The sequence below is a fragment of the Natrix helvetica genome, assembly GCF_964273705.1.
Source record: "Natrix helvetica genome assembly, chromosome: 2".
NCBI lineage: Eukaryota > Metazoa > Chordata > Lepidosauria > Squamata > Natricidae > Natrix > Natrix helvetica.
In genome coordinates, this window is record NC_138552.1 from 197570703 (window position 1) to 197589601 (window position 18899).

The 18899-nt window shown below is 41.9% G+C and overlaps 1 protein-coding gene across 16 annotated transcripts in view; it reads right to left on the minus strand.

The window, feature by feature from the left end:
- Positions 1-18899, minus strand: part of EPB41L2 (erythrocyte membrane protein band 4.1 like 2) — a 110916-nt gene that overhangs the window by 62791 nt on the left and 29226 nt on the right. For all 16 annotated transcript variants that reach the window (XM_081942842.1, XM_081942841.1, XM_081942839.1 and 13 more), the window contains exons 2-3: positions 4690-5129; positions 1581-1772 (exon numbers count right to left, since the gene is read on the minus strand). In XM_081942842.1, the coding sequence (XP_081798968.1) occupies positions 1581-1772; positions 4690-5115 (618 nt within the window). In that variant the 5' untranslated portion in view covers positions 5116-5129. The remainder of the gene's footprint in view (positions 1-1580; positions 1773-4689; positions 5130-18899) is intronic.

Consider the following 18899-nt stretch of genomic DNA (forward strand, 5'->3'; position numbering starts at 1 on the left):
GATATCAAATACATCCAGTGAGCAAGCATGAATTATTAAGTCAATATAATTGTCTTCTTGACTGAAGATAGCCCAACCTGTTGCAAATTTAAACAACTCATAGTAAATGGTTTGCAATGTTTAGAATCTAGACTTATAGAACTGACACTAATCTCTATGAATAATTTAAAAACTCTGCTCTCTTCTATAACAATTGTTCACATACCCAATGCCATCAGGAATTGTGATCCATGCTGCAATTCTAACATGCAAGGAAAAGCAAAATATATTTAATAAGGGCTGTGAAACAGTCATTGGTAAGGCTTCCTTGTGAATTTCAGATGATAAAAATGCTTCTCTATAGAAAATAAAAAACTATTAAACTATGTAAAAATGTACTGCTGACATGAGATTCATTATAAACTTTCTGATTTTAATAAATTAATACATTCAGGTACATACCTATGTCTAAAAAGCTGTTTTAAGCATTACATATGAGCATCTTCTACAAAAATGCATGTTAAACTCAAATGAAAAAACTGATTATTAATCAGTTGTACAATATAATAAACATTTGAATTTTAAAGATAATTGCTAATCTTTTGCCAAAGTATATAGTTTAACATTCAAAACAGGTTCAATGCCAAAGAAATTGAAGGTAGCTGGTGTAATACCAGGTTTCAAAGAGACCTAGCAAGAGCTGGAAAGGAAATTATAGCCCTGCCACTTTAACATCTGCTTTATGCCATTCAACAGAAGTGGTAATCAAAGAAAAAATAAATAGGTTCATTGAAGAATAAACTTTGTTAAAGAAAAATCAGCATAAACAAATCCTAATTCTCCAAACTTGCGGAGTTTTCTAAGAAAACAATAGGACCTGGATGGAGGTGACCCTGCTGTTACTAGATATTTGGATTTTCAAAACCCACGTTTTGAAAGAACGAAGTTCTTCAATGATTCTGAAACTTAGTGCTCATAGGATAAGAAGAAATGCTTTTTATGGAGTGCTAATTGGATAAAAATACAAAAGAACGCATACATGGGTAACTTTTTAATAGAAGAACATAAGAAGATTCTTGGAGCCAGTGGTTTTTAAGATGTTGGCTTATGAATAAATCACAAATGGGGTATTTATAATGGGTTAAATGATACTGACTTCTGGATAATATTAAGGAGTCTGGGGTCATAAGAACCAAGTGACTGTGAAGGACTAAAGGATTTAAAAAAACATTTGGTACATGTTTACCAAATTACAAGTACAGCTTAAGTAAACAAAGTGATGCACGTTAGGGCAAAAACCCTACATTTATATATGAGGACTGAACTATTTGTAAGTAACCAGAAATAATGCTTTTGGGGTTATGGTGGATGGCTAAATTAATATTGTTAACAACTATTACAAAGAAAAATTCCATGCTATGGATCATTAGGAAAAACACAGAAAATTAAAACCCCAAGACTGAAATTATTTTATATAAATCTACTTTGCATTGGGATGGTGTATATTATTAACATATAACACATTACATGTTTTAGTCCATTTCTATAAAAGTATTGCACTTACTTCCTCTTAGAGAAAAACATAAAGCTCACTAGCTTACCTCAAGGTCACAACTGTATTCTGTGCCATCCAAAAGCACAACTTTAGCCTGTACTATCCTGATCTTCTTAGGAGGTTTTTCAAGCATTCTTTCTACTCTGATTTCACTTGTTTGCACCTCTTTTGTCTCTCTTTTCCGATCTTCAATGTTTTCAGTAGCTTCAGAAACAATTTCTTTGTCTTCTTTATCAGACTACAAGAAAATGTATATTACAATACAATATTATAGTTACAGAATTTAAATTTAATCAAATGCACACACACACATTTCAAATTACAAGAGCAGATAAACATAAATATATGCATATATCTGTTTTCGATATCATTTTTCTCAGAGAAAATACAAATTGTCTATGGAAAAAAATTGCAGGAGGCATCAAGTATGCTTCACTAATGATAAAACATTTTTTTCATACTTCAGGCAAGTAAAAAAAATACACAGAATCAGGACAGATATTCTGAGATTCTATTGCATGAAAGTAGAGAAGACTGGTCACAAAGAACCTAAAGATATCATGACAAAATAGAGCTTCGACTTCTTTCTTTGCTCAGTTAGGTCTAGATATTCTGAAATGCAAATGTGTCTCACTAGTGCGCATAAATTGAGAGCTCTGAAACAGCTTCCACTGAAAACAGGGCTACTGTAGCTTGAGACAAGCATGTGACTTTCCATATTCATATACTGGCTAAAATCAATTTTTTATCCATCAGCCTCGCTCTTTCTTTAACAATGATTTACAATCAACTTAGGAAAAAAACCTCATAACAAAGAAACCATATGACACTATGTTTCAATCTACGTTGTATGACATCTATGGAGCCTGCACGTCAACCTAGCAACTGTCCCTTTAGACTACCAATCTTAGAGAACAAATCTGTAGGACACTTAGTTAGCCTGTTATGTTGAGACCTTAGCTTACTCAATTATTAGAATTTTTATTGTTGTTATTAATTATTAATTATTAATTTTATTATTAATAATAATAATTATTATTAATTATTCTTATTATTCTTATCATGTGGTTAATCTTTGGTGAGATTCACAGCCTTTGGGGCTGGTTGGTAGCTCAACAGCTCGAGTCCTAACCAAGGACCTAGGAACTGTTAAGGTAACGTCGGAGGATATAAGTTGTTCCAAGTAGGATGTTTTTTTTGTAGAGTCAAGTGAATTTAGAATTGTTATTGTTATTGTTATTATTAATATTATTTTATTGTTTATTATTACTTTATTTTGCTGGAGGGCAAACAGAAGCAAAAGTATTACAAGTGGAAACACATACTTAAGTTTGTTCATTTTAAAATAATATCTAATTACAAGTCATTTCACTTTGTCTTTCCTCATCATGTCTACATTTTTGCCAGAATCCGAATCATTGAATACTCTATGCAAGCAAGTAAACACATTTCCTTCTTTAAGAATAAAAAAAGTATCTATACAGCTAATTTATTCTTCTACAAGCAGCAACTATTGCAGGCTTTCAAGCAGTCAAATAAGTTATGAATGCAAAAGACAATAATAAAGGAAGCTACAATTGTTGCTACCTATCATACATATTGCATCATCTAAGCAAGTTACTTAACATCTGTTTTCATATGTTTGAAAAATAAATTATATAAATTAGGAAGACCTGACCTGGGCAAAATTGGCTGTGGAGAGAGGAGGAGGACCTGAGCAAAAAAAAATTACAAGGAGAAAAAGCAAGGATGATGCAACCTGAATATGTTTTTCATTGTTGTAATTGGCTTGCAGATTAAAGGTTGTGGAAAACTGAATCATATTAATACATTACTATGAGAAAGAAACTGATTGGAGAGTAACTATAACACTCAACTCCAAACCTTTATTTTCCTGTTTCACAGTGCTGATTATAGAAACCAGACCTAGGCAGGTAGAAAGACTTATCTGAAAGTTTTCACTTAAACATATTTGAAAAATGAAACGATCATGTTTGAAATTTAAAAATGTAAAATGTTTGGGGGGGACGGGACTCTGAAAAGTGTTTTACTTAGTGTACCTACCCAAATCTTGTAGAAAATTTACCTACATGATCTATAAGAGTGACACCAACTTGATGGCAACACTGGTAGTTTTTGGTTAACTGCCACAACTGGAATCTTGGTCATTGAAAGAAGCAGTCATTAAGGAAGATATCATATGACCACTTCACTCAGTGGCCAAAATCTCAGCATATTCAGTTGAAGTTATTAAACAATTTTGTGGGTTTTTAAGCAGAAAAAGTCTCAGATAAGAAGTATGGATTGCCTATCATTCCTGGGGAATGGTTGAAAAAGGCCCATCTCGAAATCCAAGGAGGATTTTGGCACAGAACATCTGCAGCATGCGGCATTTACAGCCAGCTGCTAGAAACAAAAGGGAGTCCTTTTGTCTTGGGGCTGGCTGAAAAAGATCTGTCCTGAAATCCAAGCAGGGTTTTGGCACACCTCGTGCTGCAAACACTCTGTGCCAAAATCTTTGGATTTCAGGACAGAACTTTTTCAGACAGCCTTCAGAAACCAATGGAGACCTATCATCAACCTACCCAACAACCCATAACAGTGCACAGTATTACTTATCTTACTTATTTAAAGGTAAAGCTTTCCCCTGTCCAGTCATATCTGACTCTAGGGGGCAGTGCTCATCTCTATTTCCTAGGCAAGGGAGCCAGCATTGTCTGAAGACATTTCCAGGGTCATGTAGCCAGCATAAGTATACACCGAAGATGCATGCAACATGGGTCTCAACCCGTGGCTGTCAGCTGACAAGCTCAGTGTCTTTAAGTGCTGAGCCATTATAACCCCTAAGTTTCTTATTTAAGTATCAGCAAACAAGAAAAAAACTGTATTCTAGTTTATAAAGATTAGGTAAATTTCAATGCCTTTTTAAATAGTACAATAGCTAGATTTTGCTGAAACTGAAGTAATAAAATCATAATATTTGGTTAGGCAGAAATGAACAGTATGATTCACTGCCAAATCAAAATACACCTCAGAATGAATGGTATTAATTCATATTAACAAAAGAAAATGTAACATAACGGTAGCCACAACAACGTTGAGGCCACTAAAGTGTGATTCCTATAGTTCGTTTTGTTTTTCTTTCTAGGATGTACCTGTGACTCAACATGTTTTTCTTCTTTATCACCATCCACTTCAGCTTCTTGAAGATTCTCAGATATGTCCTCTAATTTTCCTTTAGATTGAGCTTCTTCTTCTGAGAGATGACATTCTCCTTCATCCACTGCTGTCTCTTCTTCTGATGCTAGGTGCTCTCTTTTCTTAGTTTCATCTTTGGGTTCTGATATGCTGTATGATTTTTGTTTCTTAAGCCAGGGGGGGATAAAACGAGAAATGCCCTTTCCACCTAAGCTTTTAGGGCTCTTTTGTGTAGCTACAGCTGGAAGGACAGGAGAACCTTCTTCTATTTGTTGCTGATCTTCTTGACTTTCTGGTGCATCCCCAGCATTTTCACTTCCTGTGTTAGTCCTCAGATTCTCTGATTCTTTTACTTCACTATCTGAACCACCTTCAGTTGTCATTATCACCGGTTGCCCTACAAAAATACAATTTTTTTTTTTATTAGAACATTTTTTAAACATGACTTTTTTGGTAATTCCAATCAATTAATATAAGCCTCTAGATAAAGTACAGTATCAAAAGCTCAATTTTGAGTTACTGAATCGTTTTGGTAAAACTGCAAAAAATATGCTGCAAAGTACTAGCATGATAATGAAAGTTGATAATAAAGTGCAGATAGTAGCTAACCATGCATACACATGTACTGTATATGTCACATTTTAAAAGATTACTATCAAATATGTGTCATCAGATGCACCAGTTTTTTAATCCCTACAAATAAAATTAGAAGCTGTTTATATGCATTTCCTCAAATACTGTTTAAGTAACGTATCTCATTCTTCCACCTGGATGATCATCCTTACTAAGAAAAACGCTAACTGGGACTCATTTCCAAGTAGACATGTATAGAATTAACTAGCAGTGAAGTCTAAAAAGCATTTACTGTGGGTTGTTTTCAGTTTGAATTTTATTGCAGTTAATACTGGAAATTACAAAATGACACATAGTATTAAAACATTGGAAATATTCAAGGGGATCCTTAATGAATGGAGCCATAAATTAGTAATCACAATATCAACGTTGTCAGTAATGGGGTCTACTTCTATGGACAGACCACGTCTAAAGGATGTTAATGAAGGAATGACAGACGTGGAATAAAATAGAATGTAACGATTTCTTAGAAATTCACTACATTTTAGTAAAAATGTTGGTGTATATCTATACCATTTTTGCAGCTCTAAACTACATAATATCTCATTTCAAAGTGAATAGAATAGAACAGAACAGAATAAACAGAGTTGGAAGGGACCCTGGTGGTCTTCTAGTCCAACCCCCTGCTTAGGCAGGAAACCCTATACCATTTCAGACAAATGGTCATCCAATCTCTTCTTAAAAACTTCCAGTGTTGGAGCATTTACAACTTCTGGAGACATGTTGTTCCACTGATTAATTGTTCTAACTGTCAGGAAATTTCTCCTTAGTTCTAGGTTGCTTCTCTCCTTGATTAGTTTCCACCCATTGCTTCTTGTCCTGCCCTCAGGTGCTTTGGAGAATAGCTTGACTTCCTCTTCTTGACTCCCTGAGATATTGGAACACTGCTACCATGTCACGCCTAGTCCTTCTTTTCAAACTAGACATACACAATTCCAGGAACCGTTCTTTATATGTTTTAGTTAATAATTACAAAATGACACAAATGACACAAAAACGTATGGCTTTGAACTACACTATTTGATTTATTCCAGGATAAACAATTTGACCACTCATTATGCTACTTATATTAAAACTGTATATAAACTTGGACTATTAATCAAAAACACAGTTTTATTTTGCAACAGATTGGAACCAATTCATGCTTTCCTATTACTGAAAATCCTATTTCAAACATTTTTTTTACATATTGATCAATTAATTTCTACAGCAGGTTATATACAGTTTTAGGGAAATCAAACCAGTATATTCAATCAGTGGTTTACAAGTCTTAGATACTACAAATGATGCAATTGTAAGATGAAAATCCAGTCTCTATAATGTAGTGCCACTCAAGCCCCAACTTTGCTGGAGAATTCAACCTTAACAGAAAATAGAAAATGTTTTCTATTCCTTTCATTCTAACATAAATATGCATGAGCTAACCTTGTTTCCATTTATCTAATCTCAAAAGAAAACATGAAACAAAACCAAGAAAAACAATTAATCATGACATGTCTAGTTACTAGGCAAATCTGCTGCTGTTTGGATCTATTATTCAGTTACTGAAATGTACACAAATTTGTTCTCAGAACTCAAAGCAAATAATTATGTAAATGTTCTTAATCTATAGTATGTGCAAACACAAAATAACTAATTTCAAGTCTTTCTAGAAGCAACAGTTCTGCCCAGTCAAGAAATGCTAGCTGGAAGAGGCTAGGAGATACGTATGTCTTCTCTGACATAGCCCTTGGCCTCTGGAATATTTTCTCTTGAGAACTGATGATGACCCCCAACCTACTGGCCTTTTGAAATCCAGTTGTAAGTTGTTGCAGTCATAAAATCAAATTATTCAAGTGCTTATTGTGATCATTAAGTGAATCGTGTGGTTGTTAAGCAAACAGCATAGCTGTTTAGCAAAGCCATTCTTCTGAATGGGGTTTTGCTGGAAACTGACAAAAAAGTGGACCAAAAAATCTCACAAATTGTGGCTATAAGGGTGACCTGTTTGCTAAGTCCTCACAATGTAGTTACATGATTGTGGGGGATAAACATTTTACAATGGCCTACAGAGAGATTATACATTATGCCAGGCCTTCATGGTAATCCAGTAATTGCATACAGATAATCCTTGACCTATGACTATTCATTCAGCGGCTGTTTAAGTTGCAGCAGTGCTGAATGAAGGGATTTACAACTGATCTCTGAAGTTGCAGCCACTGCAAAACATGATCTAAGGTTTGGGCCCTTGGCAACCGTCCGCAGTAATGACCACAGTGGGGTTTCAATTCCTCTACCTATCTTCTCTCTCCCTATGTCCTTTTAGCCATCTTGCACAGCAGCACTCCTTGGTAGGGTTGGGGCTGTAGTAGAGTCAGCTAAGTACCATTCAGTGCTCTACAGCCCTGCCACACCCTGTACCTAGAGATCAGGGTAGCACAAAAAATGGTATAGGGCAGAGTAAATATATACAATTGTCCGTGATTGTTGTTCCGTCCCTTGGTATAATGAATTTCTTTCTGCTTTGAATGTTCAAGGCTTCGGGTTTCATTCCTGTCTTCTGCAAGCACTACTGGGAAAGAATCTAATTTGAAACTATGGGAAGCAAGTCTATATACATCAACACTGACATAAAGTGAGTGGGTATGATCTAACTGGGTATAAAACAGCACTCTAAAACAGCCGCCCCCAGGGCTGGTTCCATGGTGAGCGGTTTTTCCATGGACCAGAGGGCATGTGGTTTTGGGTGCTGCCTGCATCCCACGGATTGGGTTTCACTTGTTTGTGTGGTCCAGTTTCTGGCACGCTGCAACCTTATTATTCAAATTCATTAACTATTTTAATGATACTATTCAAACTTGAAGAATACAAAATCTAATATTATATCGTCAGCTAGGTTTTTGGGTAGATACAATTGGCCTGAAATTTTGATTATTCAATAGCAAGAGAAACACGTTTACTATTTTCAGTGTATTTTCCTACTTGAAAAGTTAATTCAGTCATTAATTTGGTAGATACAATTCACAGAACAGGAATGGATACAATAAGCATTGTTTCCAGAGTAAAGTGAAAGCCTATGTCCAAAGCAAGTACAGACCAAGAAAAATATGTATATGAGATGGAGATGTTTATGCTATACAGTGGTGGGTTGCCAATTTTGTTACTACCGGTTCGGGCACGCATATGCGCAGGAGCATCCGGGCGAGTGGGGGAGCTTCCCGCCACTGCTACTACCGGTTCACCCAATCTGGGCCGAACCAGGAACAACCCACCTCTGATGCTATGCATACAAATAAACATATGCAATGTAACTGTGTTACAATTGAGCAAATCCCAACATGTCCCTGATTACCTCTGAATGTAAGTCAACCAACAGAAATAGTGACGGAGAAAAACTAAAAACAGCAGTGAACTGAATGAACTTAAGGTCAAAAAGAAGTGGGAAATGACTCATCAAACCCATTTGCTGTGGTATTTTCTTCATGCCAGATTCCACAGCTATTTTTATGAGGCAACATTAAGTTTCTTTGTAGTTCAAATTTGTCATGACAGACGAATGAAGTTTCTCAGTAAATAAGGAGAATGAGTACACAATTCTATTGCCTTTAGCAAGCCTTTCCTGGTAGCCTAGAAAATTTTTATTTGCTACAGTTGGATAATCCGAGGTGTTAATTACAAATCTAACAGAATGACTTATGAATTTGAGTGTTTCTTGGAGAAAGGGATAAATTAGAAAGTAAATAAGATTTCAGTATGACAAAGGCTGAGGGCCAAAATACGGTTCAGATGAAACCTATCAAAATTCTTGAGTACTTAAGAATATATTTTTGTAATGACAAATAACCTGGACACAAATTTTCAATCATTTAAAATAAATCACAAAGCAGAGTTGTAACAAAGTAAGAGAAGGACCGATGTCTTACCTGAAAGGTGGTTTTCTGTGCAGTGTGGGAGAATTCAAGCATGGGTTCAACTTCAGTTTGTCTGCCCGATGACTGAGTTAATTTTAGAGTCTTTTAGCCATGCCTCCCAGCTTGACTTCAATTTTTAATCAATGAAGACATGGACCATTTGAAGGCTTTGTGTGCGTCGACTTGGTCATCTTCACTTGATCTGGATGTGGAACCGGATCTTCAGGTGGGGTTGGATTCTCCGGCAGTGCACAGAGAACCACTGTTTAGTTAAGACAACAGTCCTTCTCCTATGCGCTGCTTGGAAAATCCAAACATGGGATATACCCAAGCTTAAGTTCTATGGGCGGGATGATGAATTGCCGGGGGCCCTGTCAGCCTCATGGACCACTTGTAGGACCCTGCACCCAAACGAAGCCTCAGCCGAGGCAAATGAGTCAGATTTATACTTTTTGATGAACAGCAAGGGAGAGACCCACGTGGCTGCCCTACATATTTCCTCCATCGAAGCTTGAATCGCCCAGGCTGCCATGATGGCTGCACTGTGAGTGGAGTGAGCCGTGATACGACCTGGTGGTTGTTTGGATTTATGTTCATAAGACAGCGCAATGCAGGCCCTCAACCATCTGCCGATGACCGTAGATGACACCTTCTTGCCCATGGAGGTTGGCTGAAAGGATATAACTAATGATTCGGTTTGACGAAAGGAAGCCATTCTTTTGATGTAACGTCGAATCGCTCTCCTGACGTCCAATTTATGCCACCGTTTTTCAGTGGGGTGAATGGACTTAGGGCAAAAGTCAGGCAGACCTGTGAAAGTGAGTGTTTATTTTTGGTATAAATGACGGGTCCAGACAGAGGATGACCGTGTCAGGCCGAATAATGCTTCTTTGTTTTGTTTCAATCCTGGCAGAGCCTGGGAATTTTTTTCAGGAGTTGTCTCAGCCACATAAGTGTGGCTCTATTGAAAAATGAGACCAAAGCCTAGACCCTGATGGCCCAGGACACAGCTTGATGAACGTTTTTGAAAGAGGACTCTGCTCTCTTGTCCTCCGCCTTCAGCCCCTCCATGAGATCAGAGGGAATGAGCGCAGAGGACGTAAGAGCGGCCACAGGGGTGTCTACCTTGAGCCACTGTAAAAGGTTCTCCAATTCAGGAGCTACAGAGCCACTGGGAGCCGGGATAGATCCAGGTTGAGAACATTGCCGTTGTACAACATCCAAGAAGAGCTGAAGGGCAGGGATCTCCACATGTTTGGCAGGAGATTCAGAAAATAAATTACTGCTCTTGGACTTCTTGACAGGTTGTTCTATGGCTGCATCAGCTAAGGTACTAGCCATCTCATTACTAGTGACCGCCTTTGCCTTGTGAAGAAGGGACTTGAAGAGAGCAGGCTTAAAGAGGCCAGTGAAGGCTGGCTTGTCAGGAGTCATATCCTCATCATCCGAGATGATTTGTTCCATGCCCATCTCTTCAGCTGCTAGTGAGTCCTCATTGCACACGGAAGGCTTTGGGGAAGGAGGATCCTGAATGGGGAGAGGAATGTCCCTACTATGGTCCTGGTGAGCTGGGGCCTGAGTTCCCTGTTTAGTGGAGGTGGGTCTGCGCTGGAAAGCAAACTCCATGGCTTGCATTATTGCCTGCAAAATAAATTCCTGCTGTTCTGCAGAAAAACATGCTGAGGTTGGTCTAGGGTCTGGTGTAACCTGCTCCTCCCTGGGGTTATCAGGAGACTCCTCCGTAGTCATGGGAAAACACTCAAAGGGTGCAAAGTCCTCCCCAAAGCAAGTTGCCTGAAACTCCTGGGAAATAGATATGTCATCTGGAAGGCAATCTAGTGCTTCATCCCTGGTCTGAGTTGCCTCAGTCTGTCTTGGGGAAGATGGATTAACCATCAAGGCTTTCTGTGCCTTAGCAAATTGCTTTTCCAAAGCTTTCAATCATCTAGTGGCTTCTCTGTCAGCTGAAGAGGACTTATGGAAGAAGTCTTGGCCCTGCCTGACTTGTCAGAGCTCTTGGATACTTAGCCGCTTTCCTCCTTGGGGCAGGCTGAAGGATGGAGGATGGGCCTGGGCAAGGTTCTTCCTCCTCATGACCCCAATCAGCCATAATTGAAGGTAATTATGCTGGCAACGCAACCGCCCCTCTTACCACCTCTGGACTAGGTTTCTGCGGTTCACTTCATGGACAGGAGTCTGCCACAGCCTCACTGGGTTTTGACCAAGTACTCGGACAGGGAATAGCCCGGGGCTGGGTTGCAAATAGCACTCAGGCAGCCTCGTTGGGGGCTATGGCGCTGGCACTGCTACAGCTGCGCAAGCAATGAAATGCCAAATAGGAGCTGCTATGGTAGACCAGAGCTTTCAGCCAGGAATAAAGTCTCTCCAAATTGCTCAAGTTGCTGCAGAGGAATCCCGAGAAGGCTGCAAAATGGAAGGAGGAATAGCCCAGCACTGATATCCCAAGAGTCCGCTGGGGTTCGCTACGCTGCAAAGACTATCTCTGCCACTAAAATGCTGTCCGTTTGCGATTTAGCGGCCAAAATGGTGGGCGTGACAAAAAATGTGATCCAAAATGGTGGCCGCCTCGAGCTAGTGTCAAAAATGGCGGCCGCGCTCTTCTCCACCAATAAAGCTCGTCAGGAGACCATTCAGGATCCCTGCTGAGGCCGTAAGCGACGCTCACCCAGTCCGAAAACATGGTAGCCGACCTGCTAGCTGCTGCGGTGCCTTGTTTAAAGTCACAAACCTCGTGGGCGATCACTTTTTACAAACGGAGGTTCGGCGGTGCGGTTTGACAGCTCCGATCTCGTGCGAGGTCTGAGGGGAGCTCTCATTGCTGGCAAGCCTCAAAAGGCCGTTTGACAGCTGTCAAGAAATACCCGCACCAGTTCTCTCTGTATTGCTGCTGTTATTAACAAATGGAGATCTAAAGAATAGTTCAAATCAATTTCTCTTCTCAGTAACTGAGGAGAGAGTCAAAAGTCACTCTGATGGGCTTGACTGAGTTGATAAAAACTGAAGTCAAACTGGGAGGCATGGCTAAAAGACTCTAAAATTAACTCAGTCACCGGGCAGACAAACTGAAGTTGAACCCATGCTTGGATTCTCCAAGCAGCACAGGAGAATATAAAGATTAAAATGAGATTCTTGTTTTATTTCTCAAGCACTGCCATTTAATCTACATTACAGGTAGTCCTCGACTTACAACAGTTCATTTAGTGAGCATTTGAAATTACAACAGCATTGAAAAAAGTGATTTATCACCTTTTTCGCACTTACCACCATTGCTGCATCCATACAGTCATGTGATCAAAATTCAGATGCTTGGCAACTGGCTCATATTTTTGAAAGTTGCAGTGTCGAGGGGTCATGTGATCCCCTTTTGTGACCTTCTGATAAGCAAAGCCAGATTCAGTTAACAACCATGTGACTAACTTAACAACTGCAGTGATTCACTTTACAACTGCAGCAAAAAAAAGATGTAAAATGAGGCAAATGTCTCTTAACAAATGACTCACTTAGCAATATACATTTTGGGCTCAATTGTGCTTATAAGCCGAGGACTATCTGTACTCATTTAGTTTGAGATCTTTGGTCTTGTTTCTTTTCATATTACTAAACTGACTCAAACCAATTCATAACAGTATTGCAAACCTATGTAAACTTTGTATCTCCTGAACTGTACTATACACAAGAGATGTTTTGCATATTGTTTTGTAAATTAGAAATGCAAATTTATGGAACCCCTGTACTGTTGCTTAAATATTACTAGAACAATAATATACTATAGACTTTCACATATACATTCTCTTGTCACCAACCAATCCAAGATGGAGCCATGAGCAGACAAATCTTTCTGGTATTATTGATTTGGTCCATAAACATTAAGCAACTCTCTTTCAGTAAATGATTATCATAGAGATCAAAACTAATCAGACAGTGATATTAAAATTTCTCTTGTGATGGCTACGAGGAAGGCAGTTTTGAATGACAAATGCCGTAGACTAACAGAGCGAATTGGTTCGAATGGTGGCGATGTTAGGGTCTGCAAGAAAATCGATGTCCCAAGTTGGGTAACGGTGTACCGTCGGAGGGCGTAGGTTGGTAGCCCCTTTTAGGAAACTGCGAACCCTTGGGTGTCTGCTGAGCGGTTGAGAATCGTCTCTGGACAAGATGGTGGCTAGGGCTGCCGTCTGCTTCCGAAGTGTGTTGGGAGCGAGGCCCTTGTCCAACCCCTCCTGGAGGAAGTCCAGGATTTGGCTCCCTCTAGTAAGATCTTCCAGATCACCTGAGATATCAATGGGAGGGGCGGAAAGGTGTATAACAGGCCGGGAGGCCAGTGGCATCGAAGAGCATCTGTCCCTTCCACGCCGGAGCATTGAAATCTTGAAAAGAACCGGGGGAGGTGTGTGTTCTCTGGATTGGCAAACAGGTCTATTGTCGGAAGGCTGAACTTCTGGGTCAGTTGGTGAAACATTGACGAATGAAGCCGCCATTCCAAATTGCTGATGGTCATTCTACTGAGCCAGTCTGCTGTCATGTTCTCCTCCTCCGAAATGTGGTCTGTCCTTATGGACTGGAGATGGCATTCTGCCCACCGCCCCAGGGCTTCTGCCTCTAACATCAGGGCCTTCGATCGAGTTCCACCCTGGTGATTTACATAGGGCTTGGTGGCGATATTGTCCGTCAATATGAGGACATGAGACCCCTCGATGAGCCGCTGGAAGTGGTGCAGGGCTAATCTGGCAGCCCTGAGCTTCAGCCAATTTATGTTGTGGGCGAGCTCCGCTGGAGTCCATCTACGTATGTCACATGTGTCTGTAGGTGGGTGCCCCAGCTGTACAAGCTGGTGTCTGTTGTTATGACCAGGTGTTCTGGTTCCTTGAAGAGAGATCCCTTCTTCAGCGTCATTGTCTGCCACCATCTGAGCGATCGGAGCACTCATGGAGGAATGTTCACCACCCTCTTGGAGTTGCTGGCCTTGTGCCGTTGATTCGGAAGGAGGAAACATTGAAGCCCCCGTGCATGCAGCCGTGCCCAGGGGACCACTGCGATGCATGAGATCAACTTCCCCAGCAGTTGGGCTAGCGTGACGAGAGGCACCGACCTGGACCTCTGGACCTGATGCACAAGGGATGTGATGCTGTCCATTCGCTCTTGTGTGAGGAACACCTTGCAGAGTCTGGAGTCAATCACCATGCCCAGATGCTAGATTCTGGTGATTGGTGACAGGTGGCTTTTCTCCAGATTCACGGAAAAGCCGTGTTGTTCGAGCGTGCGGATGGTGACATTGAGATCCCGAAACGCCTGCTCCCTGGATGATGACATCAGCAGGAAGTCGTCCAGATAACAAATGAGTCTCACTGGACGAGATCGAAGACATGCAGCGACAGTGGCCAGAAGTTTGGTAAACGTTCTGGGGGCCGATGAAAGGCCGAAGGAAAGAGCCTTGTACCGGAAATGCTGGTCTGCAAATTGGAACCTCAGAAACTTGCGGTGCGCTGGATGAATGGGAACATGCAGGTACACCTTCTTCAGGTTGATTGTTGTCAGGAAGTCGCCCTGCCTGATGCAACCCAAGATGGTCTGGAGGGATTGCATCTTGAAGCGCTTGTACGCCAGATAGATGATGAGTTTCTTGAGGTCCAATATGGCTCTCACCCCTCCCGAGGACTTGGGTACCAGGAACCCCCTCTGTTCCAGGCCCGCGGGAACTTGCTCGATGGCTGTTCTCTCGATCAAGTGTTTGATCTCTGCCTGCATGAGTTGGCGTTTGTACATTGACCTTGGGAGTGGACAACGAACAAAGGTCCAAGGGGGCATTGAGAGGAAGTATAAGGTGAGTCCATGGTGGATTGTGTTCAAGACCCAAGTGTGCGTCGTTGTCTCCTCCCATTGGTCGGCAGAGTTGAAGCCGACCCCCTTTGGGAGGGGACCGGTGATGGTCACTTATTCCTATGAAAGGAACGATTGGGATACCTGCCCCGGAAGGACTTACGACTACCCTGCTGTCTATTTTTGTCCCTGAGCGCTGCCCTGTCGTGAGTACGGTCCTGCGTCTGGGGATAGGAACAGTTAAATCCTCCAGAGTGGCTGGAGGGTCTATGTTCCGAAAGGACTGCCTGCAGAAGAAGGATTGGCCTTTGCGGTCAGACTTCTTGGTGACAGCTGGGAGTACCTTGCATTTGTCCTTAGATTCAATTAAGACCAAATCCAAGGCCTCCCCGAAGAGCTTTCCCCCTTTGAAGGGAGCGGAAGAGAGTTTCTACTTTGCCTTCAGGTCCGCCTGCCAGTGTCTAAGCTACAGTAGGCGGCACGATTACATTGGAGGCTAAGGCTCTGGATGAAAATGTTGTGGTGTTGAGTGAAGCATCAGCAGAGAACTCGACTGCAGCCATAATCTTATTGACATCCTGTCGCAGTCTAGTATCACTCGCTGGCAATTTAGATAGTAGCTTACGGAGCCAGAAAAGGGCTGCCCTACCAAAATAAGAGGAAGAGGCCCTCATAGCCCAAGCAGTAGCGAGGTGGGTCTTATGAAAGGCCTTCTCAGCCCTCTTATCCTCTGCCTTAAGGCCTTCCAGCAAATCCACTGGAAGAACAGAGTTGGAAGTTAAGGCAACAATGGGGTCATCCACCAGAGGAAGCTTCAAGAGATCCTCCATACTGCTCTCCATGGAGTAGAGCTTCTTGTCCACCCTGCTCGGTTTGGCCATTGATCCCGGCTGCGCCCACTGGCACTGAATCACATCCAAGAACAACTGAGGGGCTGATACTACCTCCTAGGGTGGAGCATTTTCTTTGAAGGGACCAGTGGGCTCCTTATTCCCCTGCTCAGTGGAGTCCTTATTGCTATGGCCTGGGACACCCATCTGAACAGAAGATGCCCTGGCCTTGGTGAGGATGGCCTTGAACACCGAGGGCTTGAACAATCCAGAGAAGGGCGGGTGGGTCAGGAGCAGAGTTTTCATCTTCAGACAAATCCGGAGCCTCCTGACCCCCCTCCTCCACCTTGGACTCCTTGCTGACAGCCGAAGAAGCCGCAGAGGATGATCTCCCAGCCGGCCCTTCGAACCTGAGGCCTGTGTCCCCTGCTTGGGTCTTGCCTAGCGTGGGAGGCCCTGGCCTAGCTGCCTCATGCCCTCAGCTATGCCCTGAGATATCGCATTAGCAATGATCTCCCTCATCTCAGGGGACATATTGTCTCTGGTCCTCTGCTGGGTGTACTCACTCTCCCCCCAGGGAAGGGCAAGGTGACTCCAGGCCCACCCTGAATAGGTCTGGGTCTGAGGACAGATCGTAGTCTCCTTCCTCTGCCAAGGATGGAGAAACATCCCTAAGGGGAGGAGGCAATGGGGGCCCAGATATGGACTCTACAGGAAGAAAGGGAGGCATTGCAAGCCTCTGAGCCTTTTGGAACTGTTTTTCTAAGCCTTTTTGGCTCCTCTCTGCCAGTCTTTGAGAAGCCTTAGACATCCCCTTAGCTATGGGCTGCTTGCCTTTAGGTGGGCGCCCCTTAGCCACCCCCTTGCTTGCAGGCCCTGGTTGGCTGCATTTTGGGGAGGAAGGACCTGCTGAAGCTATGTCCTTTGCTGCGCTGGTGGAAGCCATGCTGAATCTGGAACTATCAGGCCAACACCGCAGGACAGTTGTCACTGGAAAAGGAATTGAACTGAGTCCAATCTGCAAGTCTCTATCCGGGAGTGCTGAAATAGACTGCAGCAAGTCAAAATGGCGTCCATTGCATGATTCCGGAGCGCCCGCAGATCTGCGCCAATTTTAAGCAAGGTATGGCCAGCTGGGCAGCCAAACACCTTGCAGCCGCTCTAATACAGTCACTGATGGGGAGTGGGGGACCTGCCTGGCACCCCAGAGCAAGGTCCTTGCGTAGGCAACCCCTCTGAGCAGCAATCTGCTGATGGAAATAGGCAGCGGCAATAAAACGGCTGAGAGAAATTTTCACGCCACTTCAAAACACCCAAAATGGCTGCCACTTGACTCGGAACAGCACTGGGTGCTATCTGAAGTTTGGCAAGACTTTAAAAAGCCTCAGGACTTCTTAACAAGTCCTCCGACAACCAATGTGGGGCCCTCCTAACTACCTATCTAGCCCTAAGCTCGACAGCAGCTGCTGAATGAGCCCCCCTCCCGCAGTGAAGCCTCAGCAGGCTCATTCCGAGCAGCCTGCTCCGCGTGAAGGAGATGAAAAGAAACTTATGCCTTGCAAATAACTAGTCTAATCTACTCTATACAAAAATAAGAAAAGGCTACACTAATCACACTGCTTGGAGAGTCCAGCTTGATCCTCAAGGACTGGAGCTCCCCAACTGCGTCCTTTTAGGGCGACTGAGTTTTTTAAACAGAGCCTCTAAAGGGAGCAGGAGGCATGGCTACACAAACTTTGAACTCAGTCCTTGGGCAGCAAGCTGAAGTTAACCCATGCTTGGACACTACAAGCAGCGCCCAGGAGAACAAACTGATTAAAATCTAACGTATTATCAAAATAGTATCTATGGATCCTAATGGATTTGAGATTTTGTTACATAAAGCATTTGATAAACATAATTTCTACTAAATTAGATTCTTTCTATGCCCCCCCCCCCAAAGGTTAATGACTATGTACAGTATATTATTCATAAACCTACACACCATCCTATAGGAATAAGAAATTTTTAGTTCTATAAATGATATTATCCTGTAAATATATTTAGCCAAACCCTAATTGTCCGAGGCACAATCGGCATTCAGAGCAGTTTCTCACCCTCGGCAACTTGAAGATGTGTGGATTTCAATCCCCAGAATTCTCAGGTTCACACATCTTCAAGTTATCGAGGTTGAGAAACATTGGGTTATACTAAGAGTTGAAACTGTGACATTTGGAGGGCCACAGATTTCCCACCATTGCAGTAAATATTAATTCTTAGAATACCAAAAACTAAAAATATGGTGCAGTTCTATCTCACTGCATGTGTTTAAATGCACAACCTCCTCCTCCAGAAGCCAAAGCTCATGTATCTTCTGAAGCACAACTTTTGAAGGATTTTAACATTCCTCAAATTTAGTTCAAATTTGCAGTGTTTCCCAATCTGTTTCCTTCTCTTGCTCTACGACAACTCCCATGACAGCTAGCCAGCATGGCTGTTGGCCAGCACAGCTGCAAGGCAAAAAGGCTGAAAGAATGTAAGGTCAAACTCAAGCTCTGAGGAGACTGTGGTGGTGAATTAAAATTCTGACCAAAAGGGTCAAGAACAATCTGTTATGTTTAACATGAGATAGAACTAGAAAGGTACTTCATCATTTGATTTATGGTGACTCTTACATATTGTGTACAACCTGCACATGCACTTTATATTCAGGTACAAAATAAGAAGAGTAAAGAAAGGACACCATGTTTTTTAAAGTGAGAAATGCAAATTTCATAACACTACTGTGTTAAAACTGAACTCGTATGGGGGATGTGGAGAAATACTACTTCTCAGAAAAAGAACCCTCATTAAGATCAACATTTTTATAAACTGTCTTTCCTTAACCATTGTTAAATGGACCCCAATGGCTGGTTTATGCATTGAGGAAAGAAACATACAATGGTTTACAAGTCACAATAACTGGAGTCATACTATACATTAAGCCAAAACCAAGCA